Raw genomic sequence first — 26,384 nt, forward strand, 5'->3', positions numbered from 1 at the left:
GCATGCCGTTTTAGTACAGCATAGTCAATGTTGAGTTATGTCATATTTATTGGAGGGGGTACAATCAGGCTACTCACATTAATAGCAAGTATGTCTTTCACTAACCTCCAGGTAAGCCTCTGAATCCATGGCGTAATTTCCCTCTGATTTGGGGCGGTCTTCAGATTGTCCTTCCAGCTGCAGAAACCAGAGGGATACAGTGAAGAGAGGGTAAGAAATTGATGGAGAATAGGGGGTGGGAGGGCGAAAGTTATGGGGACAAAATAAGCAGCTAGAAGAGGGTGCTTCAAAATGAGGGGAAGAAAGAGAAGGCAAGGCAGGAAGGAAGATAGGACACGAGATAGGCATGTTTCAAAAAGAAAGGAGCTAACAGGCAAGAGAGGAGCACAATTATTGTGGGGTGGGGCAATCAGAAAATGCCAAAAAGACAGTAGGTCACAGAAAGTGGCAGACAGGCATAAGCAAGCAGTCGTTGTGGGTGCAAGGAAGCAGGTGTGGTAGGAAAAAAGGGAAACCATCAATCGAGATTGAGTTATACAGATATACAGATGCCTGGGAAACTTACAGGCAAGTAGCTGCCAATGTGTGGCGAGACAGACATACAGCAATAAAGAAGGGTATAGTCACAGGCAGGCAGAGCCTAAAAAGGGACAGGCAATTCTCATGTGACTTGAGCAGATAGCTGGAAAACACCTAACCTTTGGAGGGTAATGAAGATTTAGCGTTTGATACAGACGAAAATTTACAAATCCCAGCAGCGTTGTATAGAATTCTGTGAAGGTTGCCATGACCCTGTAGTCCACATCGGTTGGATGCTGAAAAAGTATGAGAAAGAGCATCAGACACTTGGATTCTGTTAAAGTAGACAGAAAAGTTCTCAAAGAGATGAATACCCAGAACAGAGAACCTAAATAGAGAGAGGCCGGTTCAGAATGAAAAATGTTCAGACTGGAAAAGCCTGTGATTGGGAACAAAAAATACCATCAATGGGTATGCAAAGCAGGTGTAAAGATTTTGTATTGCATATCATTTACATTACTGGAACAGGCTTAAAAACATCATTCAGGTCCAACATCTAACTGTGGCTTCCAATTAATTACAATAGGATTAGTTACAATATCTGTAGGTGCAGGAGACGTTTTAGAATGTGCTATACAGGTTACGAGAAAAAAAAAAAAAACACTTGATGGACAGAATGCAGAACAATGTCAAGCATTACAGAGATCTGGGCCTAAATCCATAGTTTTTTTGCTCACCGTGTGTAGGAAGGTAGATCCCTGACTATGGTTGCCCCCAACTTTTTGCCTGGTGTTTTGCTGGTTTTCTGACTTAGTTGACCTGGGGCCCTGCTATTCAGGACCCCAGGCCTACTGCTCTCTCTGTAAAATGGATTCCATGTACCCTAGGTACATATCTAATTGGATACTGAGTCACCTTATCAGTCCCTGTACAGTGTACCTTAGGTACCCAGGGCATAGGTGTACCCAGGGCTGCAGCATGTATTATGCCACCCCTGGCTGGCCATCCAAATCTGACACAACTGGCTGCACGACAGCTGGGGCAAGGTGGTGTAATCACCCTTTGCTTTAGATATAGTATACCTATATCTAACCCTAAAATGGACACACAGATCTCCTATCAGTCACTCCTATGGCAGGCCTTGACAATCCTGAAGGCAGAGTGCTTGGAATCGTGTGAGATAGTGCTCTGGCATGAGCTGAGCCTGTCTGCGGCTTTTCGGGATCCATCCCTTAGCCGTTTCCATGATATCGCATACCATATACTCTTAAGTGCATTATAATCCTCGCGGTTATATGCCAACTCTGGTATCGCTTTATCAAAACATGTCGAGTAAGGTGTCAGACGAATTGGAATACTAACCCCTCGCCAATTCTGGCGACGGGGTTAGCATTCCACCCTTCTAGAGGGACACGACATGCATGTAACCTATAACCCGGTTAAAAGTCAGACAGAGCCTTAGCATCCACAAAATGGATGCTGCCACCGAGACACAAGTCTGCCCTCCTGCTGCTGGGAGTCCTCCCAGAGCAGGAGATAAGGACAAAGGGTTTCCTGCCAGGGGCGGTGCCAGCACCGTCCCAGACAGGGTTTTGTGTATTGTAGGTAGGCAGGGCTTCAGAGGAAGGTGACTGCACGTGGCACCCCGGTGCTCACTGTGCAATGGGCTGGCTTAAACCAGTTCCAGGGACACTCTAGACCCTGTGCTGGGGAAAAGCCCGCCAAGGAAGTGGGTGTAACCACCCCCCTCCTGGTCCCACCCCTAGGGCAGGACTTAGTCGCGTGCCAGCCCCCTTTTTCAAGATAAAGGTAGAGACTGGCCCCCTTCCAAATCAGATCATCTTTGGAATCAAGATACCACTTTCCACGAAAGGACTTCACGATTTCTTCCTCAAGATTCTCCCTTGTGGCTAAGGAGTAGTCACCCTGCATCCGCAGGCACCATCCAAGAACACTGCGGTCTGCTGCACGTCCTTCCTCCGGAATCCGACTGCCCAGCTCGACGAGACCCGGCTTCCCTGGCACCTCTGACCTCTACCCACCTCTACAGCACAGCTGAGAACCGTGGGTGCGACGAGACCTCGAGGGACCGGCCATCGCCAAGACTGCACGACTTCTGCACAGCAAGCCCACCGAGTAATTTCCTGGTGAGTGCTTTGGGGTCCGAGAAGCCCCCACCCTGAGCAGCTCCAGCACCGAAGAGCAGCCCCCCAGCATCTCCACGATCAGCGTGGGGCCCTTCTGCTTTTTGCTGCTCACCGCGTTGTTTGGCTACTAGCCCGCTGGCTTGTGGCCTTCCGAACGACGCCCGACGACAACACTGCTGCTGGTCTGGTTGCTCCAGACTGGCCCTTGCTTCCCTCCATCGGAGAAGTACTCTGGACCCTCCTGGTCCGGCTAAGACGCCATTTTAGGTCCACCGCGTGGGCCTTGCATTTGCCAAGACTTGTTGCCCAATCCTGGGTCCAGCGACGTCGACAGCAAGAACCTTCGTGGGACAGCTCGCACCTCCATCCTGGTCGCCGACAACGCCTCCTGGTCCGAGAGACTGCAGAGCCCAGCAGCGCCCACTCACCTGACTGCGGTGACTTCGCCCGGTGCCATCCTGGTGCCCACTTAATCACTGGCTAGTGATTCAAGAACTTGGTCCCCTCTGCTTTCAGGTTTCCTTCTTCCTGGATCCATCGAACTTTCCTTCACTGGTCGCCTGCCAGCAACTTCTTCCTTCCAGGCTCCTGGTCCGGCACGAGGATTCCCGACGTCTTTTCAGACCTATGCAGCTGCAGCCCCTGGGCTAGGTAACTTCGGCACTTCGGTGTCCCAGCATAGCCTCACTATCCAAGGGTCAGGATCCACTGTCGTTTTCTCCCTACCAGGTCGGGTTCGCCCGTGAACACTAACTTTGTGAATTCTAGCTCCCATAGACTTTGTCCCGCATCCCGCGTGAGAGTGCACACTCTGCACCCGAGTCCCCTGGGCCTCCTAGTAGTAATCTAACGATTCCCTAGTCAAGTCCTAGCGATTCCAAAGCCTATTAGTACTGTTACTTACCTGCTAGTAATTCGCATTCCACTTTTAGAGTATATGGTTTTTCGTGCCCCTCGGGCATTTGTGTATAACGTGCTAACTTAAGTATTTTCATAAGAGTTTTGTTGTGTGCTTAGCACCCTGTCCTCAAAGAGTACAGGGTTGTTGTGATTCTAATAAATATATTGTTTATTTTCATAACACTTGTGTGGTGTCCTTTCACTGGGTGTTCAAGGGGTAATGTGATGGTAAAACAGCTGGCTTAACACGCCCTCTAGAGTCTTAGCCTTAGACTGCTCGTATCCATGCTACTAGGATAGCTGGTCTATAAGGTTGACTTACAACCAATCATCAATAAGGGTTGTTTGGACTGATATATAGTGATCACTAGAATAGTGAGCACTGCACATCAGGCCAACTTCTCACACCGTGCCATTCCAGTTTGGACCCAGCCATATGCAAATCAGTCTTGATACAGTTAAGGGAGCACAACAACTAACATTAGGAAAGTCTTGTATAGAAGTAGAGTACTTTCCAAAACTACAACAGGCAGTCCATGCTCCTGTTGAGATGTGCATAGAAATGCACAATTTTCTAAAAATTAAAGTCACAAACATTTGGTGAAAGATTCTGCCTTTTTGGGCGTGGATACCTCCATGAAGCAGAATATGGGACAGATAGGTGTCCATTCTAGGTGGCTAATAAAGGTGACTGACCATCGCAGGTAAGAAATTGAACACAATTTATGCTATTACAAAGAGGTGATGTATTTACAGCAACAGCAACCCTGCTAATTGTAACGGGGAGTCTTAGTCCTAGGTGAAAATGTGCACCATAAGCACTGGGAAACGGAAACAACTCGTCGCTGGATCACAAGGTTATCCTACCTGCTTCAAAATATGCATGGCTTCTACCTTTACTGAAATACCCTTGGATCTTTGAGATCCATCTAGCTATATACCAATGGGTAATCGGCTTATCTGCTTGTTATAGCAGACGTCCTTAAGTTGTGACCACGAAGCTGGGTGAGTAGTGGGGGGGGGTGGGTGGGGGAAGGAACTTTGTTTGGGCTGCTGTTTGCCATGGTTTTGCCCCAGAAGGGTACCAAAATTGGCCTGGCTGATATAATAAAACACCCTGCATTGAAGGCAAAAATTGCAGAACACTGTGTGGAGCAGCATGATTTGTTGGTTCATGTTACCGCTGCTCATGCAGAGCTGCGCCCAAGGCTGAAATCAGCTATGGGAACCAGAGAAACCATCACAATTGTTTTGTTCCTTCCTCCAGAATACCGTCACAGTAGAGAGTACGAAAATAGCAGAAGTTCTAGTCTTCGCATGTAAAATTCTGCAAGGGTCTCTGTGACTCTTTAATATGTATCTAAACTCACTTCAGATTTGATGGTTAATGGAGTGGAGTTTAGAATTTTGTCAATGATATGCAGCTGGTATTTACCATATCAAGCAATTACGGAGATGGGAACAAAAAGCTTCATATTACGGTCACATCAAAGGAATGCATCAGGCGTGTTATGAGGAGATAGTTCTCTATCCAGCTCTCTCTTCTATATGCCATGCTGCCCTCATATTGCAGCTGGTGCTGTACCTCCACTCCTTGACTGGTAGTACAATCCTCAATGTTGCTATGGCAGGCCTGCAAGGGGCACCAAGTGTTTTCTGTGTGTCACTAAACCTTGATGATCTTGGTTTCATCCTTCTCTCTGCAGGGCCAGAGGAATCCCTAGCATAGCAATCAGCACCATGTGACTGATATAGCCCAGGTTTTAACATTATCATGCTGCTACCTTGGGAACCCCTCCGGGTCACAGGGGCAGGAAAACCATCATCACTTAATTTTGGGGATCTACTATGCCCTCAGAGTGTTGGAGATGAATTTATGGGCGGGGCAAAGGGTGTTGTACTTACTTAGTAGATTAAAGAAATTTTCCTTGAAGTAAAAAAATTAAATGCCCACTTTGAAAACAAAGCTGCAAGCGGGAGACATAGAAACTCAATTTACTGCATTTTTCAAGATGCACTAATTAAGATAGTTAAGCAGTGAAAGAGGGAGAATCAAAAAGTCTAAGAAACACTTATATTTCAGGGAGATGGTGGGGGAGTTCCAGGAAATATGCACTTATTTGCATATGAAGTAGCATAACCGTTTAGGAGCCGATTGATGTGTTGGAGTGTGAGTTTGATCTGTTCTACTTACATTGTGCGCAAAAGCATATGGTGTAATCCAAGTAACCAGCTGTCCCAGCACTTCAGCCTGGTAGTAGATGCCTTTAATTGACAGGAACACCTACAGTCACAGAAAAAACGGTAAGACTTGATAAACTTTAAGCTAGAAAGTTACTCTTACAGGTGAAGCTGCAATGGTAATGCTATACATCAAGATACAAAAAACGTAAAATGCTGTACCACACAGAGTGTGGAGAGGACATGACTTAGGAGAGGCGAAGCCTTGAGTGGTTCAAAATGCCCCTGACCTCTTTCAAGAATGGTAACAGAAAGACCAGATCACTACGCACATCTACATATATGGTTTATACATTTTGTCCAGATGTATGTATCTACAAAATGCCGAATTTCAGGATTTAAGGCTTTAAATTTGTGCAGTAAGGTAAAACCACATTGAACAGAACTCATAATTATAAACAAAGCTGTTACCCTGTGTGAAGTCTGAGAGGCAGTATACAGTATTTTTCTGTCGTCAATATCACTGCGTTGCAGTAAAAACATGGCATTTGACCCTAGCACTGAAGCAATAAATACGTGAACGTGTTTTATTAAGACAGTTTTTCTAAAAAGCCTTTGTGATTAGGCCACATTTATTTTTACCGCCATGACAAAAGGAAAGAAAAACGTTACTTCCCTTGCAACAAACTGTTTGCCGCGTGCGTGTTCTTCTGCAGATTGATTGCTCTGCATACTCCTGCCACCAGACCCTTGCAAGTTGTTTTTCATTAAAGTTGTTTGAGTCACAAGGCCTGTGACTAACCTTGGTCAACACTGCACCATGACAAAGACTCCTCCTTAGATTGTTTTCTGCTTAGTGGATGAGAAGTGCAAGTTGAGTGGAGCGCCAAAGACATAATAGTTAGGACTGTGCATTGTGAAATGCAACAGTGTTGAAAACATTTGCAGTCACTGCTGACTTCCAAAAGTAGGTGAACACGTGAATTAGGTGAAGCAGTATTTTACCTTCATGGTATGTATGGCTGTAGATACACATGCTCCATATAGACTGTAAATCATCTCCAGCCCTTCTCACAGAAACCAGTGGCTAGCGGGATGATGGAGATTTTTGACAAAGTTCTTAATACAGTCTTGCCAACTAAAAATTGACGGTGGTTCTGGATTATCTGCACATTAAAGTTAGGTGAACAAGAAACAGCTCTACAGATGTCCGCTGAAGGAATATTTTCCCAAGAAAGCTTGTGGCTCCTTTCTTACGTGTGGAATGCCCTTTAGGTGGTACAAGCAGTTTATGCTTTGCCTTAGCATTCAAAAAGTCTGTATGCATTTAACAATGTTTTACGGATGTATTTGGCTCTGTTGATGTCCTACACAACTGCCCTTTTAACATCTTAGGTATGTAAGGTCCTTTCCAGGAGGATGGATGCAGGAAGAAGGGGGGCAACTCAGCCTAACATGAAACGGGCAAAACACTTTTGGAAGGAAATTGGTGTTTATTCTGAAAACCACCCTAGCTCTGTAAACAGAAAAAAATAACAAGTAGGACTTAAAGTCTTTGTCTTGGAGCAAGATATCTTGAGATTGAAGAATTCTTTGAAGACAGCCAACTAAAAATTCACATTTAACACTAAATGACAGGACAATTCAGAGCATGTATATCTAAAGAGGCAAATGCGTTAAACATTTTTTTTCTAGGCCTGGGCATGAAATTCCACTCCACTTGCAGAAGTTTTGCCACTCCGCGATCCGCGTAGCATGCGGAGTTCCTGGAAAACTCCGCTTGCCAATGTTAAGTTGGCGAGCTAGGAAAATGTTCAGACCACCTCCCACTGAGACTTAATGCGGGCAGTCACAAATGGCCGCAACCGCTCAGAATCCTTCCGCTAGTGTTAAGAAAGCTGCGCCTCGAGCATAACATCTACTTGAGTAGCAGAAAGAAGCAGAGCCCCCTTACACTGCGCATGATGCAGTTTGCGCTGATTTTCCAGCGCAGGACAAACACCCTGTGCTAAACATCAGCGTGAACGCACTCCGCCACTTGCGGACGACTTCCATTACCTTGAGCAGTCCTTACTAAATGGCTGACCATAAAACATGAGCCTTTAGTGACCATCTGTAACGCATATTAACTTAAAATTAAAGGTGTATTGGGAGATTGTTGCAGAATCTGGAGCCCTGTACATTTTAGGATTCTAAGAAGAAAATCTTTTAAAGCCAACCAAGCTAGGTCCTGAGAAGCCAGGACCACAATCAGAATGGATGAGATGGGCTCTGCAACGAATGAGCAATGTCAGAAAGCATCAGCTGATACTGCGAGAAGAATGGGGGGCGGGGTCCGTTCTGAACAAAAAAAAATAGCATTACTTATAAGCAACAGAGAAATTAGGGAGTACAGACAGCCTTACCAAAGGGGAGAATGAAGAAGGGAAGTGAGAAAAGCAGCACACAACAACAGAGGTTGTAAGAAGAGATGTGCAAACCAGAAAAAAGGTTATAGCCAGAAAGGAAAAAACAGTCAAAGAGGACGTAGGATGCTACAACAAAACCATAGATTTAGGATGAAACTAAATACTTATTATGAGAGAACACTAAACAAGTCGAAGACTGCTTCCACGTATTAGTATAAACAGACAACCAGGAGCCCAAACATCAGTCAAATAGTGCCTTAATGACATCCTCTCTTGAAAATTCACTGCAGCTTGTAAGTGATTACTGCGCTACCTACTTGTAGCACACCACAGATACAAGACTTCTGCTAACTCGTTAAGTTATATTAGCATTTGGGGCCAACAAACATAAGCCACTTCTTGACACAGAAACAAAAGACACTTAACCTGAAAATGGTGCACCAACGCAGGTAGCCGTATTTGGTGCTTGCTTTAAAAGGTCCAAATTGTAACAAAGGAATTCGAAAATAGTGATATATGTGCTTTAGTGGCTCATTTAATGACCATGCAGAAATACCATGGGATTGGCTCCAGGCCCTGTGAGTAGGACAGTTTGACGATAAAGGGGGTGGGGAGCAGAAGTTAGTTTCACTTTCTGGACAAAAACAGCAGAGCTACACAAACAGACTTGGTTTGATATCTAAAGCAAAGTACTTTTGCAAAAAAGAAAGCTACGTTTCTTGCTGTATGCTCAAATCTTACTTCTTTATTGTTAACAGAAATGGGCCAACTCTTATCTCACGAATGTAAGGTCCCTTTATCAGGGCCAGAGCATTAACTTCCTTTTTTAGGTCTCACGCCTAGCGTTGCAGTGCACAGCACTGTCGTGCAGCGCAAGACATTTAGTGAGGGGAAAAAAAAAGGGGTTTGGGTAGCTAACCTAGGAATCGCACAAGCTCATGCATGTGCTTTTCCTTTTGTGCTACCCGATTGGTCATTGCGTTTGTCTTTTTATAAAAGACTGCACGCAATTGGCCAAAGGCGGGTATTGCTCCGTCCATGGCCTATTGGTGTCTATTACGCGATTGGTGCGCGTAATAGACACCAATAGGTCATGTAGTTTCAATTATCGTGCCCAGATACGGGCGCGATAATTGAAAGCACATGTCTTGCTGTGGGGCGCATTTGGATCCATTTTACGGGGAAGCAACGAAATGCTTAGGCTTTGTTTTTACCTCTGTGCATTTCTCTGCAGTGTCTATTTTGTGACAACTCGACCAGCAGGTACCAGAGTGCTTTGCCATTTACAGCACCTACATTTCAAAAGGCCACTATTCATTGTTTATAGAGATTTGGAGGTTAAGTGATTTGCCCAGAACAACAGGATGTTTAGTCAACGCCAAGAATGGAACGTGGCTCCCTAGGTCAGAAGTCAGCAGGTCTGGCAGGAACAAAGATGGTGGTGAACAGAAAGCACATGAAACCTCGGCACGTCATTGGTCCAGGTTTCTGTAGGATCTCGAGCAGCAGAGCCAGGATTCATGCTCAAGCCTGGCTTGAGCTTTCAGTGGCTCGCCTACCTCCACAAACACGTGCTCCTCTCTGCCTGAATGTTTGAGCCTGATGCGGAGCGCTTCGAACAAGCTGGCCGTGTTTGGGGTGCGCAGGGCCATGGTCGGGGGCCTGTGTGTACGCTGGTATTTAAGATTCACTGCAAACTCTTCGGGGCCTATTGGCATAAAACGTTTCGTCAAATCAGAAGCACAGATTTCACGACAACTGTTATCGAGTGCAGTAATGTGGAAAGGAATCACATCCCAGTTTTTTTTCCATGCGTAATTGCACAATGTTGTTGATTATATTCCGTAATTCGTTTAACCTTGATAACATTTTTTTAAAAATAAATAATTCGGCGCAATGCTATTGTATTCCCAGAACGTCCCACTCTACAGTGGTTTTAGGCGACCGTGTACTTATTGTCTCTCAGCAGCATTTTTAGGTCTCGCCTGTCGATGCGCATGCGCATCGAGCAAGCGAGACTATAGGGGCTCATCCAGACTTTATCTAACTTGCAAGGAATCGTGGCGATTCCTTGCAGTGCCCGTGACTTTTAAGCTCAATGCGCATGTGCATTGAGCTTAAAAGCGCGTGCACATGCCCCCAGCCGCCTGCCTTGCCTACTCTCTCTCACAGCCTCCCCCAGCTCCGCCCCCTCACTACTTGATTGCACGGCCGCTAGGCCGTGCCTCCCCTACTCTCCTCCCCCCTCCTCCTCTCCTCCCCTGCCTGCCTGCCGCTAGGCCGTGCCTCCCCTACTCTCCTCCCCCCTCCTCCTCCTACTGCCGTGTCGCACCTCTCCCCTCTCCGCCCCCTCCCCTGCCAGCCGTGTTACGGTGAAAGGCTTGTTGTTCTTTGCTCTTGTTGGAAAGATGACGTTGCCGGGGTCTCTGAGCCGCGTCTCTTCCTGCACTTATTCGCTGGCGGCCATGGTCCTGCTGCTGTCCCTGTGCGCGCTGGGGGCCGAGGGCTTAATTTTCCCACAGAAGCCCACGTGAGTACCTCCCCCCCGCCTCACCCCCACCCTTTGCCAGTCTCCCTGGATGTCAGTGTCATTACTGGCACCGGAGTCATCCCCATCACTGCCAGCAGCATCGCCGCCAGCGCTGCAAGCGTTGCTCCCACTACTCTTGCTGCCAAAAGCGCCGCTGCCCGTACTGCTGTCCGTACCATCTTTCTCAGCAGTACTGCTGCCACCGCTATTACTATCACGCTGCCAAAAGCGTCACTGCCCGTACCACTGCACTTACGATCTCTCTCAGCAGTACTGCTGCCACCATCGCGGCTAGTACTGTCAATGCCAAAAGCATCACTGCCCGTACCACTGCCCTTACTAGCAGTACCACTACCATGCAAGCATCGGTACTACCACTATCGGTACCAACGGCGTCACCTCGAGTACCACTGTATTTACGATGTCTCACAGAAGTATTATCAGTACCACAACTACTGCCCCCAGCATGCACGCCTCACTGGCAGCACCGCTGCCCTTGCCATCTCCCTCAGCAGTGCGACTGCCACCTGCACCAGCATGCACACACCTCTGCTGGTACTACCACTGCCAAACACGTCACTGCCTTTACCACTGCCCTAATGCTTTTTCTCAGAAGTACCACTGCCGGCAGTGCACGCTTCTCTTCTACTGCTGCCAACTCCGTCACTGCCAGTAACACTACTCCGGTCATCTCTCTCAGCAGCATTACCGGTACCACTACTATCAGAGGAGCCAGCATGCTTTCATTGAGGCCAGTACCACTGCCTCTCGGGAGTATTTTCTGTGCCGCTGACTCCAGCGTGCAATCCTCACTGTTACTGTCGCTGCCGAAAGCCTCACTGCCGGTAGCACTGCCCTCCAGATATGTCTCTGCAGTATTATCAGTATTTATTCCACAGCCTCGCTGCCAGTACCACTGCTCTTCAGACGCCTCTCAGCAGTATTATCGGTGCCACGACCACCAGCATGCAAGCCTCACTGCCAGTACATCTACCCTTCAGATACCTCTCAGCAGGATTCTCCGTATGTATTCCACAGCATCACTGCCCTTATCATATTTACCATCAGCGGCATCGTTGTCAGTGCCACCAGCACCCCTACCGCCAGCCTTACTGCCTATATCACCAGCAGTGCTGCCACCATCCGTACCTCCAGTACCCCAGCATCTTTGCCAGCAGTACTAGCTATACCATAAACAGTGCTACCAGGATCAACAGTGTTGGAGCAAGCATCCGTGGTAGCTTCGCCAGCAGCAGCGCCAGTGCCGTCAGCATTGCTGCCACCAGCATCACAGCCAGTGCTCCCAGCACTCACTGGCATAACTGCCACCACCCTCCGGTGTTATCATCCGAGCCGCCTGCCTCCGAGAGCTTCAAATTAAAGCATCTGTTGCTGTTGCTTCCCCAGCGCACTCGGCCTCACTTCTCCTCCCCCTAATTAACACACACTTCTTTCACGGCCGCGAGGCCATGCTTCAAAGGGATCCGCTCCCCCTGTAATGTGCAGGAATTAGTGATTTTCCATGTATCTGTGAAAACGTACTTCAAAGCGATCCGCTCCGCCCCCTGCTGCATTCACTTTCCTTCCACGTTCCCTCTTCTTCCTTCCTCTCCCCGTCTCCCTGGTGACACCTCTTTGCCCACTTCTTGTTTTTTAACTTGTTTATTCATGGCTTGCGCCGGCCGTAATTTCACTTTTTTATTCATGGCTTGCGCCGGCCGTAATTTCGCTTTTTTTATTCATGGCTTGCGCCGGCCGTAATTTCACTTTTTTTATTCATGGCTTGCGCTGGCCGTAATTTCACTTTTTTTATTCACCACTTCCTTAGCGGATGAAGAGGGGCTTCTGGGTTTAGGCGGGGATGGGGGGAGGACGCCAGTCAGCTATTATTATGAAGACCACCTATAGAAACCAATTCAGCATGCCGCAGGCTCTTTTATTGAAACACACTGCTAGTCTGGGCGCCCGCACGTGACGTGACTTCATAAATCCTTTAATATTTATATATTTATTTTTTTAGCATCAGAGCCCTAAAGTCCCCAAGCATGATGTCCAGGGGAGACAGCATGGGTTGAAGACCCTTCTGGCCCTGGGGACACTACCAGACTGAGAGAGGCTCTGTTTGGGTGTGGTGCTATTGTATATGTGTATGGTGTTTACTGATGCGCACAGCAACTCTGAGTGCAGTCTCTTTCAATCGCTGACACACACAGCACGTTCCCATCTAATTGTGTGTATACAGTACAACATATTATATCCTATGTCTTCATTAACAATATAGTGTATCTGTACTGAATATATATCCAGCATTTCAGACTGCATTTCAGAGCTTTTAAAAATGTTTATGGCTTTTTTTTTTTGAAATTCTTTAGCATTGGCTACAGGAAACAAAAATGCTATAGATTTACAAAAAAAACCCATAAACAATTCTAAAAGCACTAACTCTAATGCTGCGAGACCTATTGCATTTTCAATGCTTGTTAGATGATGATCCTGATAATTTGTTATTATAGTTGTTATCCATAGGATTGTGTGTTTCATTTTTAAATGGGGAGGGGCACAGGGAAGAAAATAGTGTTTTGAGTAAAGGGGCCAATAGACACGGAAGGATACAAATTACAAAATGGCTGTGTTGAGGAGGGACTAACCAGCCTAAAACCAATCGGAAGGCTGCATTTAGGACCTAAGCCAATGCAAAAGATTTACGGAGAGTGGGGGGAGCTTCCATGAAGCTTAAAGGCTATAGTGTATACTACATGCTTCACAAAGCGAGCAGCGCATGCGCTGCAATGCTAGGCAAGACCTAAAAATAACGTTAGTAAAACTAACATTGCTTTTCAAATGCCTTGCAAAATGCACCAAGGTTCTATCCTGCCAATTTCCTTGGGTGACAAATATTTGCTGTTACATTTTGGTTTTCTCACAGTGGAAAAAAATAAAAAATCACCTGTTGATCAATACAACATAGTTCTTGAACCTGGATAAATATCCATCTTTTCAAAATTGGTAACAAAATATGGTAGGATTTTTCTTTTTTAACATTGGAAATTAAATACAAACAAATGAAGAAAAGAAATGAAAATTACATTTGTAAGAAAATTGTGGATTCCTGTATAAAGAATACCAGCTATTACCCTTGAGTGATTCGTTCAGTTTCACACCTTCTCTATTACACCAGATGTTGCATTGACAAGTCCACAAGTTGATGTCACATGAGAAAGCATGCCAAAACCAATGCAACTCTACCCTTGAAAGTGAAGTTCTTACCTTGCGCAAGGATCGTGATGTAATGATGTAGTTCATGAACTCAACAGTGAGACGGCGACACAGTTGGATGGTCTGAACATGGCATTTCCCAGTGCGAGGAAATGTGGAGAAGAGGTAAGCCATGGAAAGTGCATCATCCAGGTCTCGCAGTGCGTCAATGAAGGTCGGGTATCTAGCAGGTAGAAATAGCATACAGTGCATCACTACAGAGTGGAGGAAAACAGTGGGAAAGTGTGCGTGTGTTTGTGTGTTCTAGTAAGTGGACCCTGAAAATAATCAAGCCTCTAACCTCACCTCTCTTTGATGATATGATCCAATCTATAGCTAGGTTTATTTTCTTTAATCCGGTCTGCAGCAGTCCATTCGCCCTTAGCGCATGCCTTCCGAAGCTTCCTGACAAAGACCTGGCAGGAAAAAAGAAAAATCAATGCAGAGAGCAGGAAAGAGAAAATCAAAGCGATGACCGACAAGAGTTAGTAAATAAATCCCCTTGAGACAGACAGAACTCCTCTCTCTGTTCTGTAAAGATCTTGAGCCCTCTTCATGCAATGTGCCCCGTGAGCTTCTTAAAGTGCCATAGGATGCCATGCCAGTTCTGCCATCATTCTTTTAATATCTTCTTTAATGGCGGTGTTCAGCTAGGTCTTTAGAAGGCTTTTTTGGTTGATGAGGTCTTTGAAAAGTACTGTAAAAGGATTGTCCAAAACTGTTAAGCCTACTAAAACATATACGATAAGGACAAGGGACTCATCTGCCATCTATCCTCTTAGCCTAGTTTAATATCACAGTGAACATGAATAGTCATAAGCCTGCACTGGCATTTTAGGTAGTCTTTAGTGTGCTTTAAATTAGACCCAGGTGTACCTTTTTTATCCCCCCCCTCAGGAAAAGCCCCCTCTAAACTCTGAAACTGGGGCTACTGAGGAGGAATATTGGTGTCTACCTCACCCACTCGAGACTCTGCTTTATTTACAGCCCATCTCAAAGAGATCTGAATATCAGAGAAACATATCCATTTCTTTGGTCGTCTCCAACCTTTGGCCGGCGAGGCTCCTTTAAGCAGAGAGAACGTCAGAAGAGACCAACGCTTCACGGTGACATCATGACCAATACCAGAGGAGGACTGCGCGTCAGACCGGGGCGACGAAAGCCTAGAGGGGGAAGACTCCGAATCCGCGGGAATAGAGACAGCGAGAGACAACGGGCAAGAGCCGGACTTCGTGGGACATCTTGAACTCACTGAAGGTGTCAGAGGAATCTACAGTGGGACCAGCAATTGTGGAGAGACAGGGACAGCAATTCAACTGGGAACACCATCCATGAATCAACCCGCTACGCTCCAGGAGTAACGTGGCTCGCACAAGTGACTGTGTGGCTCTGGGGAAAGTTTGGGAGGAGAAAGGCTACTAGCAGAACAACCCGAGTGAGCAACTTCGAGGCCAAAAGCACGTTGCAGTATGTACGTTCACTTGAGTGAAGCCCATAAAGAAACCTAAAATAACTATCTATTAACCTTTTCTCTAGACCTTTGTGGTCTTTCACTGGTGACGGATATAGCCTGGTGGGTAAATTCCCTCACTCCTGTTTCTAAGAAATAAAAGGAATTGGGTGTGGACAGAACACTTACATATGCAATTTCCTTTTGTTTGAGGGAGCGTTCATTCGTCCCCTGAAACTGTTAGATGAAGAAGATTCCAGAAGAAGGCATACGAAGACTTATGTTTTGATTCAATTAACTAATGAAGCAAACTAAATTCATCCGGACTCCGACTGATTATATCCCGAAATACCCACACTCCCCCTTGTGTAGAACAATTGTAAACGCTCCTGAGAAGCACTTTTGAAAACATCTAACTTGGCTTGGGAACCCCAGTGGGCAGCTTTGCTTTCTGCTGGGGGGTGAACCACAGTAGTTCTTGAACTTGACTTTATCTTGCAATAACATTTTATCCCTTTCACCCATACATCTCATACTGATGTTCTATATAGCATTAAGGAGGTCTTCTTCCAGAACAAATACAAAGCATGAGCAGTGAAGCCTCAGTTAAAGTTAAACAAACTCTGGAATCGCTCACTTGGGTTTCCTCTTTTCTTTGACACATAATCCAGAAGTCATAAATGGAAAACACAAACCTTTGACTAGGCACCCATTCACTGGATGTTAGCAGCTTGGTGCTTCATTAAAAAAAAAAAAGATTAATAAACTTACAGCGAGAGGCAGACTGTGCCACATCGTGTTCATTGTTTTCTCTTGCATATGATTAAATACAGATCTAGACCCTGTAGTCCAGAAGTAGAGTGACACAGGCTCAAATGAGGTTTCTGATAATAAAGTCAAATTACGAAAGCAGAAGGATTAGGAAAGGCTTATTCTAGAAAAAAAAAACAAGACCAAACTGAATGTCCAGAGTCTCAGCTGAATTTTACTAGATGGCTCGCAATTTCGATTAATCATTCAACTCAAAGTTGCCTCCTAGTGCAGAATCCGGACTGATTAATCCACTAGGACTAACAAACTATTATTTTGCTTAGGAAGGAGGAGCTGACAGAAGGATGGTGAAAGGAGCAGCAAATGTCTTCAATAAAGTTTTAAATGTTGGCTATCTTTTAGTCACTTAGTATTTAGCTTTATGGTCTGGATTTACACTCAAATCAATTGTGTAATAATTTTTCTTGTCTTTTAAAGCATGTTTTGTACCTTGATAGAAATGTAAACAGACAAATAGCAAGAAGAAAGGGGCATACCTTGTACTCACGAAACTTGTTAACAACTGGTTCATGGAGAAGGAACTTTATATCTTTGATGAGATAGAACGTGCGTGCTGCTGTGGAGCCTTTGTTCACCTTCTTCTTGTGCTTGGGTTCATGGGGGTAAATTCCCTTCAGGATGCAGAGACGTCTAGTTGAATAAAGGAAAGGAAATGCAATGAGGCTCACACATAGTTTCAAAGGATAGGAAGAAGTATATGAGTAAACATCCAAGGTGTGCGGGACATTGCTGTACCATTTTGTGACCCGTTATGAACACCATTCCTTTCATCATCAACACTGAGTCACTGGAGAATTTAGAATACCAAAATACCACAATTGAGAAATGTGGCTAAATGGTGCAGTGTGGAAATCCAAAAATAAGGATAATTTCGGACATACTTTTGCCACGTGGATGTTTTCAATTATTTTCCAGCTTAAAAGATCAGGCTAGTGTGACACACCAACATATATTCTAGCCCAAATCCTTCCTCAAACAAATAACCTTTTTGGAATCAATAGCTGCATATACGACCTAAAATTCTGTAAAATTAAGCACTGATTACAGCAACAGGATCTTAGTTGCAGCTAACGTTTTCAAGGTGAGAAGAGGGATGACCGCATGCAATCTACATTAGTCTGAAACAAAGGAAGGGGCATTTCCTGATCAGGTTGGTCACTTCGATTGTACAGCACAACTTCCTTACCTGTCTTAATAGACAGAAAGATTTCTAGACATTGTTCAACTACTCATTTAGCAGAATAGGCATACTCTCTAGAAAGGGAAGATATTTGCCATTTCTAAAAGACATAGTCTGACACGGTTCCAACACCATGGAAAAGTGTTCCTCATTAAGAATCCCCGAAATACCAGAGAAAAACAAATGGTGACTTACTACCCCAGCAGCAGAACAGGTGGAGATCAGGGGTGGAGCCCAGACTAGGGAGTTGGGTGAGGGTAACCGTTCGATACATTTGAAAAATCCAGGCAATTGCTGTTAAAGAAAAGCTTCATTAACCTGTCTTTTAAATAGTATTGATATTGCAGACACCATTTTAGATAGCCATGCTAACTCATATTATTGCACAACACTATATTATATGCAAAGTGCCATTCCTGTGTTGGATGGAAGTGTTATGTATGTATGTTTTAAACTGACTTCAGCATGTGTGAAGGCGATGTGTCCAGGAGCCCTACAAATAAGCCAGGCATCCCCTCCATGGTTTATCACTATGTTCTCATTCCACTATAGTTTTTAATTCTAATTCTGAATTTCGAGTGCTGTACCAGCGAATTCACATAGTGGACCTCTGTACAAGAGTCACCCGGTCAATGTACAACGTAAACTAAGACTCTGGCGTAGCTCTACAAAGTTTGTTTTCACACTCACGGGTGACACGAGTGAACTTAGTTCAATGCACCAGCAACTGAATGTGAAAGACAGGCTATTGTAACACCCACAGGACCCCACCCAATATATGTAGTTGAAGTGGTGTCAATGTTTTTGGGTTACTAACGATCCCTAAACAGGGTGTCAGGGACGCAGTGGTAAATTGAGAAGGCCAATTTAAAAAAAAAAAAAAATTGTAATCCAGACCGTCTTTTAATAGGGCTTTATGAAGCCAAAAACAATTGGGTACACAATATTCCTCACCACTTCGAACACTGAATATCCATTTTTTTCAGTAAAAAAAGGACATTAAGAACCTTTCACGGAAAGCTTCAAGAATCAGAGGCGTTACTTTACAGTAAAACAAGGTCTTTCGGCTGCTCCAGGGCGGTACCCCACGTCCGTGGGTGTAAATGTAAATGTACAGGAATTTATATAGCGCAAATCACCAAGCGGTTTCTAAGCGCTTGCTTAGGGAACCCGTCCTGGTATTCCCCTGTGAGATAACCCCGGCAGGGTATCCGCAAGGTGAAAGCCAGGCATCCCGCCGCGAGGGGCCGTTGTGGAGATTAAGCAAGCTATTGCCCAGAGTCGCAGAGTGTGAACCCGTGAATTGAGTAGGCACCGGAGCGAGAATTGTCGAGTCCATGGACATTTTAGGACTCAAGACCCCGCCGAGCCGGGAATTGAACCCTGGTCCCGGGCTGGCCTCTGCTTCCAGGTCTGCCTCCTCGTGTACCCCGCTACTCTAAGGAATGTTAACACGTGAAGTCAATAATGCACTTTTAAGAAGATTCCACAGCTTGTTTAGTTTCCTGCTCTCAAGTAAACATTGCATTTCTGAAGAATGGACCAGCTCCTGAAAGGCACGGACAAAAACAACTCAAGATTCTATGCTGGGCATCAGACTGGTCGACAGTTTAAAGTTAAAAGTGTTTCAACCGTCCCATCCTGTTGCTTAGCCCATCTAAAATAACCACACTGATAATTAAAAAGGCATGAATGCTTGTTGCAAACAAGAATAAAATTAAAATTTCTACTCTAGTTAAAATGTCAAAAGCAACTTCACATCCTAAAACCTACTTTTATGCACCATATTAAGAGCATGGGTAAGTACCATAACTTGCATCTAGAGTTTTTAAGGGAGAATCAACACATTGCATACCTGTTTACAGCCAAACGCTGTAGTTATCAGAAATTGGGGAGGCAATGTTTCTTTGAAAGAACAAGCATTTGCAATGCAATCGGTCTCGCCTTTGGGACCTTATATGTATTTAGCTATGCAGCACATTAGCCCGGGTGCTGAAACATTTACTGTTCTTTAACATGGAGGGAAAGTAAGCACCGAACTGCGTGACCCGCCAGGTATGGGAACACATGGAGAGAAATATTGCCTATCAGCGGGAAATGGTATAGTCCGAAGCTCTGTTTTTAAGATAAAATCAGGGCCTTCGGCGGTCATATCATTGAAAATACAAGATTGAAAAAAAATATGGTCTACGGGTGCTCGCGGAAGACAATTTCTATGGACTGGAATCTAGAGAATGCTAAAGTGATTCTGCTGGTTGTTTCCGGTCAAGAAAGTTAAATAGAGGCAGTTGCCAGAAAAATTTAAAAATGAAAGTCCCTCAGCAGAAAACAATTCGGTATTTTACTGACCTCTACTGGTCGTTTTCTATCAAGACAGTTAAATAGAGGCAGTTGAACAGAAGAAAAAGTCCCAAAGAGGAAGCAGACAAGTCCTGGGGCTGATCTCCGGAGTCCACAAAGTACACACACATATGTACATACTAAAGCATATACAAAAGACTTGACCTAAAAACATGTGCTGCATCAACAACACTCCTCCCAGACTTGGCTCAGTATCAGCTTTCAGCATAAAGCAGGATGCAGCAACATACCAGGAATCTGGCAGTCAAAATATTCTCTTGGGTGATAATCTGGACCGAAGGACCTCTCCTGACAAGTGGTAGCCCTTTTATACTGTATCTAATCTGAGATGGAAATTTCTGACATAACCTATATGCATTAAGATACTCCTCTTATATGTTTTCTTAGAAACAAATAAAGGTAAAAACATGTCAATTCAGACTATACTGTTTATGCTATTGTTCTGGTCTGACCTGGAGATGGAAAGAACAAGGCTTGTGTCCAAGACTGATGTAGCATCAGGTGTTCTTATCGAAGTAATTGTCTGAGTGACTGGAGACTTCCACAGGTTCTTGGAAATGTAAGGGCAGAACATCAGAGTCAAAGTCAGACATGTCAACGATTCTGCAAAAAGTAAGAAACTTGAGTCTCTGGCTGCTCAAGATGATGTCCAGCCTCATGGACTTTAGGTCAAATCATCATCTGTATCTCGTAGGAACTCCAATTGTAAATCACCTGCCTCCCTTAATCTAAAGCAGAGAAGTAGACAAGATAACAGTCTGCTGTAACACATACTCCTAGCTGGACGGACAGTAAAAGCAGCACCGCTCTCGGACACTGAAGGACGAAACTGGTAATCATGGCCCTTTTAGAAGAACTAGCAACAAAAACGTATCTCGTCTGAACGCATCTCCTGTCTGAATTTTTATTCAGGTAGGGGATAGCCTTTTGTTGTTAGTTCTGGTTAAATTAGGGAGAAGTGCATCCTTTGGCCCGGTGATTCAAGGTCTCCCCCCCCTCTAGGAGCAGCATGGTCCCTGCTTCAGGATTATTGGTTTAGGACCTCTTAGAATAACTCCTGCAAACGTTGAAAGTTTAATGCATTTACTAATAGGGTTGCAGTTTCTTCTACCTCAATCACCATTTCGCGTGTCTCACCTACTCCTCAACCCCAATGGTACCACCGATAAGAACCTCCAGTCCTCTACTTATACCTACCTGAGCTGGCTCCTCTTCAGTGCACAATCAATCAAAAATAACTGTCTTAAACATACATTACCTGGTTTCAAAGTCGAGCATCCTGCTGACCTTTGAAACCTGGCTGGCCAACAATGCAGGCCTGATCCTCCATGAACAGGATTCAGAATCACCACTAAAATCACCCAAGAAAATCAGAACGCAATAGCAGTTAATTGAAGAACACCTTGTAGCCCACATACTTTCGAGAATGTGACAAGTGAATGTAAATCAATTCTCGTTCACTGCTCACAAGTGTATTCTCACTATCACCTACCTTGTATTGATCGTATAGGTGATTTATAGAATGCAGCTAAATAAAGCATTCAGGGATGCAGTTGTGGATACCATGGTAAACCAAAACAATACCTATGCTCCGACTCACCTCAACATCTGGTTGAACTAGCTGATCTAACCTTGCTTGAAAAGCCTCATGGCAAACAGCGGCCCTCCACCTATCCAAATCTGTCTCTGGACTAACACAATTTGCTGGACACACCGTAGAGACCATCTCTGTTCCTACTCATCACAATAACCGGATACCTTCCCATAAATGGAACAAACTCTACATCATCATCATTTTGAATCTCAACACAAGAACTGTTACAACGTCCGTTTTCAACAAAACTACATACAGACAGCAGAACAAAGTTCAACAACAAAGCATTTGACTCCCAAATCACCACCACATCTCCCAATAAACAAAAATCATAGAACTGGATTAATGTTACAAATTACTTGGACAAACCCTTTGAAGTTATCCATGTGCCCTTACCAGTAAAAAGGAGTACCCTATGGATCAGCGAAGAAGCTGAATATATAAGTTATCAATGAGGAATCTAAAAAGATTTCACAATGCCACATGGATCTTAATGTCATAATGCCATTACAAGGAAGCAAACCGGGATCTCTCAGAAATTTACAACCCCAAATGCCCTGTTACCTAAATCCAGCACCCCGAGCCCTTTATGACAGCAAACAATATCTAAAAAATGAAATTGCCTATCTACGAATAAAGACACCCTTCAATCCCCAATCAATATGAGAAATGGTCTCTGGCATCCTTCAAACGATTATGATATCAACAAACTGGTCATGGCAAGAGGGCTAGCAGGCTACCAATAAGAACAGTGCCTTGCATAAACCTTCAAATACATCCTATTCTACACATCGGCTTCCTCCACACTGAAAACACTATCTTCAGGCCACTTCCTCTATGCTTTTAATACATTCCACATTTGACTACTCACCAATTAAGATAAAGTAGCTCAAACCACACACCATGAGACCCAACCAACTATCAACCACGGACCCATTCTTATTAATATTGTTAGAAAGCACGGTCATCACCTGGATATCCATCTTCACAGAAGTAAACATCCTACTCTATGGCTGTCAAAAGGGCTTCCACCAAGGCAGAGGCACTAAATCTTAGGGAAGGCTAGAATTAAGAGGTCAAAACTGCGCAGTTTGCAGATATGAAAAAAGAAATAAGAGAACCTGTAAAAACGTATAAAGAGATTCGGAGATCAAAGTGCTAAGAGAGCATGAGCTGCCCGTGTGAGACTCTACTAACCCCTCATGCAAAACAGGAATCCAACAATCGTCTGCGTCACCAATTTATCTTAACGTTCATACTTTATCTCCAAAAGCATTAAAACACTAGCACATTTTAGCAGATGGGGACCATGCATCTGGCCCACCTATACTTGCTCATAAACGGAGAAGGAACTTTACCTGTTCTGTAGCAGGGGTTCTGTTCTCCCACAGAACTGTGCACAGAGGATTGGAACCTCAGCGAATTAGGGTGACCCAAAACTCACCTCAGTACCCAACAAACCCCTTACCGAGCTAGCTACAGTGTCTCATTGGTCATAACAAACTCCCAATGTTTAGATAAACCAGAACATGAACTTATGATACCTCAGGTTACGTGGAACACATGAGCACTCTTTCGTTATACAATCATTTCAAACCAGAACGTGGAGTAAATGAGGACACGTGCACATTTGAAATATTTATTTACTAATGCCGTTTTCTCAAACGCAGTATCTTAGATAATACAAGGAAACATATTATCAGAAGCAAAGTTATCAGCATAGTTACTAGTCCATAGAAAGCAAACGGTGACAGCATGTTAACATGCTGTAATGAATAAGGGTTAACAACACTTATTTCTCACCCTCCCTAACTCACATATTATATTAATAGCTAAGAAGGTCTCTTTGGGTTTTAACAGGGCGGGCCCATACCTCAAGATCCTAGAATGAAGAGATCACATCAGCATACACCAGCATCAAGTGTGTATCTGTGCTTCAAGCAAGGCAATATAAAACCCGCCTAAAGTTGGCAGAAGCTGCACTTATGTTATGTCTATGAAGGTGCGGAGATCAGACCTCATAACAATTCTGTATCGTGTTATTCCTGAAGCTTCTGCACTCTCTGTACAGACATAGTTTATTAAGCAAAGCTGATATCAGAGCAATAACATATTATTCTCATGTAAACCACAACGGGCTACTAGGTTGAAAGCTAAATAATTAAGTGTCGTGTGCAGAAGCAGCAAAAGGAAAAATGGCGTTTAAACATTTAATAAGCCTATGCTAACTTAACACATTATAAGGATAAACAGTAGCTATATGACACCCCCCCATGATCCGAGCACGGATAAGATAGGATAACATAAGGGCAACTTCATGAGAGCAGAGTTCAAGAACTGTGAACAACGTTATAATCATAATAAGTGAAGGAAACTACATGAACCAAATCAAAAAACGTCAAAATGTCAAATTCAGTATTCCACAGCACTCAAGTCAATAGGACTGGCAGGTGAAAAAATGCAAAAATAAAAAGGTGGCATCATCATAAACCAATAAAGGTATTCAAGGCAAGACCGAATATGCAAAATATGCAGCAACAGCCTCCAACAGGAAATCACCGTCTTCATCCGAAAACAGTTCAGCCATCCAATTCAAAAGGGGAACAGAACATACGTGTTCTCCTAGTACCGGAGCCTCTATTACCATCAGAGGACAACTCGGTGGGTTTTCAAGAAAGCTCAGTGCCAAGAAATCTTGCGCTGCTGTAAGGATGTTCCAAGGACCCATTAGTCCATGCATCGCTGCTAAGGCCATAATCCTTTCGCCAGTACAAACCAACTCGTGAGTAACGATGGGACTCATCAGCTGATTAAAGTCGACGTCAGGAGAAACCGGTCCGCAGAGACACAAATCAATGGCCCAGTCAAAATCACAGCGTAGGCAATGAAACACAGGCTGGGCACAGGTGAAGTAGGAAAACCGAAAAGATAATCCATATGCTGTGCTTAAAATCGCAAGCGGCAGCGTGCCATAATATTCAAGCATCCGGTTGCGAAACAGCGCCAGAAGGGGCTGGGCGGCTCCTTCCACATGTGGGGCATCCATATTTAAGGAAGCAAACAACCACTAGAACGCCTGCCGCTAGTGCCAGCAAAACCGGGAATCCACCAAACAAACTCGAAAAAATAGAATGGAAGAATGCAGGGATGACTCCAAATATTTTTTCAAATGAAGTTACAAGACCACTGCTAACAGTTTTAAAAAAATGCGCCAGCCCAGTTGTGGAGGACGCGTTAAAGATAGAGTGAACCATCTCGCTGAAATGTAACGGTAATTCAGTATTTAAAAGGGCCTGAACCTCAGTCCGGGTATTAGCTATGTGAAGCACGAAAGTCTCCCTAGCCGAACTCAAGGCCACTTCTTTCTGGGACAATAGAGCCCTTATTCCGCTCATGCCGTTGAACTCTGCTGTCAAGGTTGGGATGCGTGGCCAGATGGAAACATCCCTATTTTCATGTGTGGGTGGGTACAGAACATTTCTGCAGCAAACTACACGCTCAGTCACGGTTACCACATAAGCAACACCTTTAATTGACCCGCAACAATCGTCATTATTTAAAAGTAAATAACTTCCGTTTCCCAGCAAGGTAAAAGTCGGGGTGATAGCAGGAACTGGAGTCCCTTTCAAAACACAGGCTAAGTTCGGCCGGTCCTGGTTACAAGAACCGTGCAATTGTATATGCCTACACATTAGCGAGTGATCTGGTGTTTCTGTACACTCCTCCCCATTTAGATAAACCTCCTGTCCGTCTTTCAAACATCGATAAGTGAAAGGAAGGGACCAGACTTCATGTAGAAACGCACTACCTAAGGGCTCATAGCGACCTATGGCAACATATCTCATACAATTTGTAAATTTATATAAAGCAAAAGGTAATGTTATCAAACCGTGGATAAGCCACGTTGCAGCGCTGGCCTCCGCCACAGAAAAAGGCAAGGACTCCAATCTCTCAATATGTAACATAGAAAAGGAAGCATCTCGCATGGAAAGCAAGCGCTGCTTGTCAGTTAAATTAAAGGGGGCAAAGAGAGAGGAAACATTCATGTAGGTCCATGGCACCTTGCCAGACAAGCGTTTGAAGGGTCCATGCAAATTGCATGATAGAACGTAATTGATTCTGACCATGGTACAACACAGACACTTCATCATGCACAATATCCACTACAGAAGACACAATATTATCTAAAGTGTAAATGCGGGAAGAAAGCATGTTAATACTATTATCTACCACAGGAAGCACTCTCTCTAGATTGGCTTGATCTATAGCTCTAAGGCGTATCGCTGCCTCAATTTGTGATGTCTTCCAGATTTCATTGTAAACAGCATATATCCATCTTTTTGACCTACCACTAGCCGGGCCTTTGATGAAATCATTCAAATCTACATCATTCAACTTTGCAAGATGTAATTTAACTGCAGACAATTTAGAATGTTTTAGCCAATTTTGACATAATTTGCCCACAGAGTAAGTTGTGACAGAATGTTCAGTTTCAAAACGTGGATCAGGTCTGACTTGTGTAAAGACATCAGATAAACCCAGAAAACGGTGCTGGCATGAATCAGCACTTCTGTGCCACATCAGCCAACCTTTAGGATCCATACTGGATATATTAAAGGATGAATTCAGCAATAGGGTCTGTAAGTCCCTAATCGAAAACTGAGTATAATTACTCCAGCCAGAATATTCTTCTAACTCAGGGATGGTTGGAGAATTTAATTTTTTTAGAAGTAGCCAATCCAAAGCATGTCGTCTGTGAAATAGAGGAATTCAAAAACAACATTTGATTCGGGATGAGACAAGCACGGTGCAAAGCCCCAGTGCCTTGTACCTGCCAGCTTTTAGAACCCCAAACAGATTTTAGGTCAATAGTTTCCTTCCACAATTCATAGCCGCCAATAGCCAGCTGATCAAGAAAGGACTTCGAATACAATAATTTGGTATCAGTAAGTCTAACCTTGGACATAGGCTTCTGTGTCATTTTGAAATAAAAGGACTCTGGATTAGACTGATTGAAGTCAGTAAAAT

At 44.3% G+C, this 26,384-nt stretch overlaps 1 protein-coding gene across 1 annotated transcript in view; it reads right to left on the minus strand.

Annotated features, from left to right (window-relative positions):
- PES1 (pescadillo ribosomal biogenesis factor 1) overlaps positions 1 to 26,384 on the minus strand; it is a 142,008-nt gene that overhangs the window by 68,625 nt on the left and 46,999 nt on the right. The window contains exons 3-8 of the mRNA XM_078667252.1: positions 16,698 to 16,851; positions 14,247 to 14,356; positions 13,953 to 14,124; positions 5,761 to 5,850; positions 699 to 815; positions 106 to 177 (exon numbers count right to left, since the gene is read on the minus strand). Of these exons, the coding sequence (XP_078523378.1) occupies positions 106 to 177; positions 699 to 815; positions 5,761 to 5,850; positions 13,953 to 14,124; positions 14,247 to 14,356; positions 16,698 to 16,851 (715 nt within the window). The remainder of the gene's footprint in view (positions 1 to 105; positions 178 to 698; positions 816 to 5,760; positions 5,851 to 13,952; positions 14,125 to 14,246; positions 14,357 to 16,697; positions 16,852 to 26,384) is intronic.

The sequence above is a fragment of the Lissotriton helveticus genome, chromosome 11 (genome assembly GCF_964261635.1).
Source record: "Lissotriton helveticus chromosome 11, aLisHel1.1, whole genome shotgun sequence".
Taxonomy (NCBI): Eukaryota; Metazoa; Chordata; class Amphibia; order Caudata; family Salamandridae; genus Lissotriton; species Lissotriton helveticus.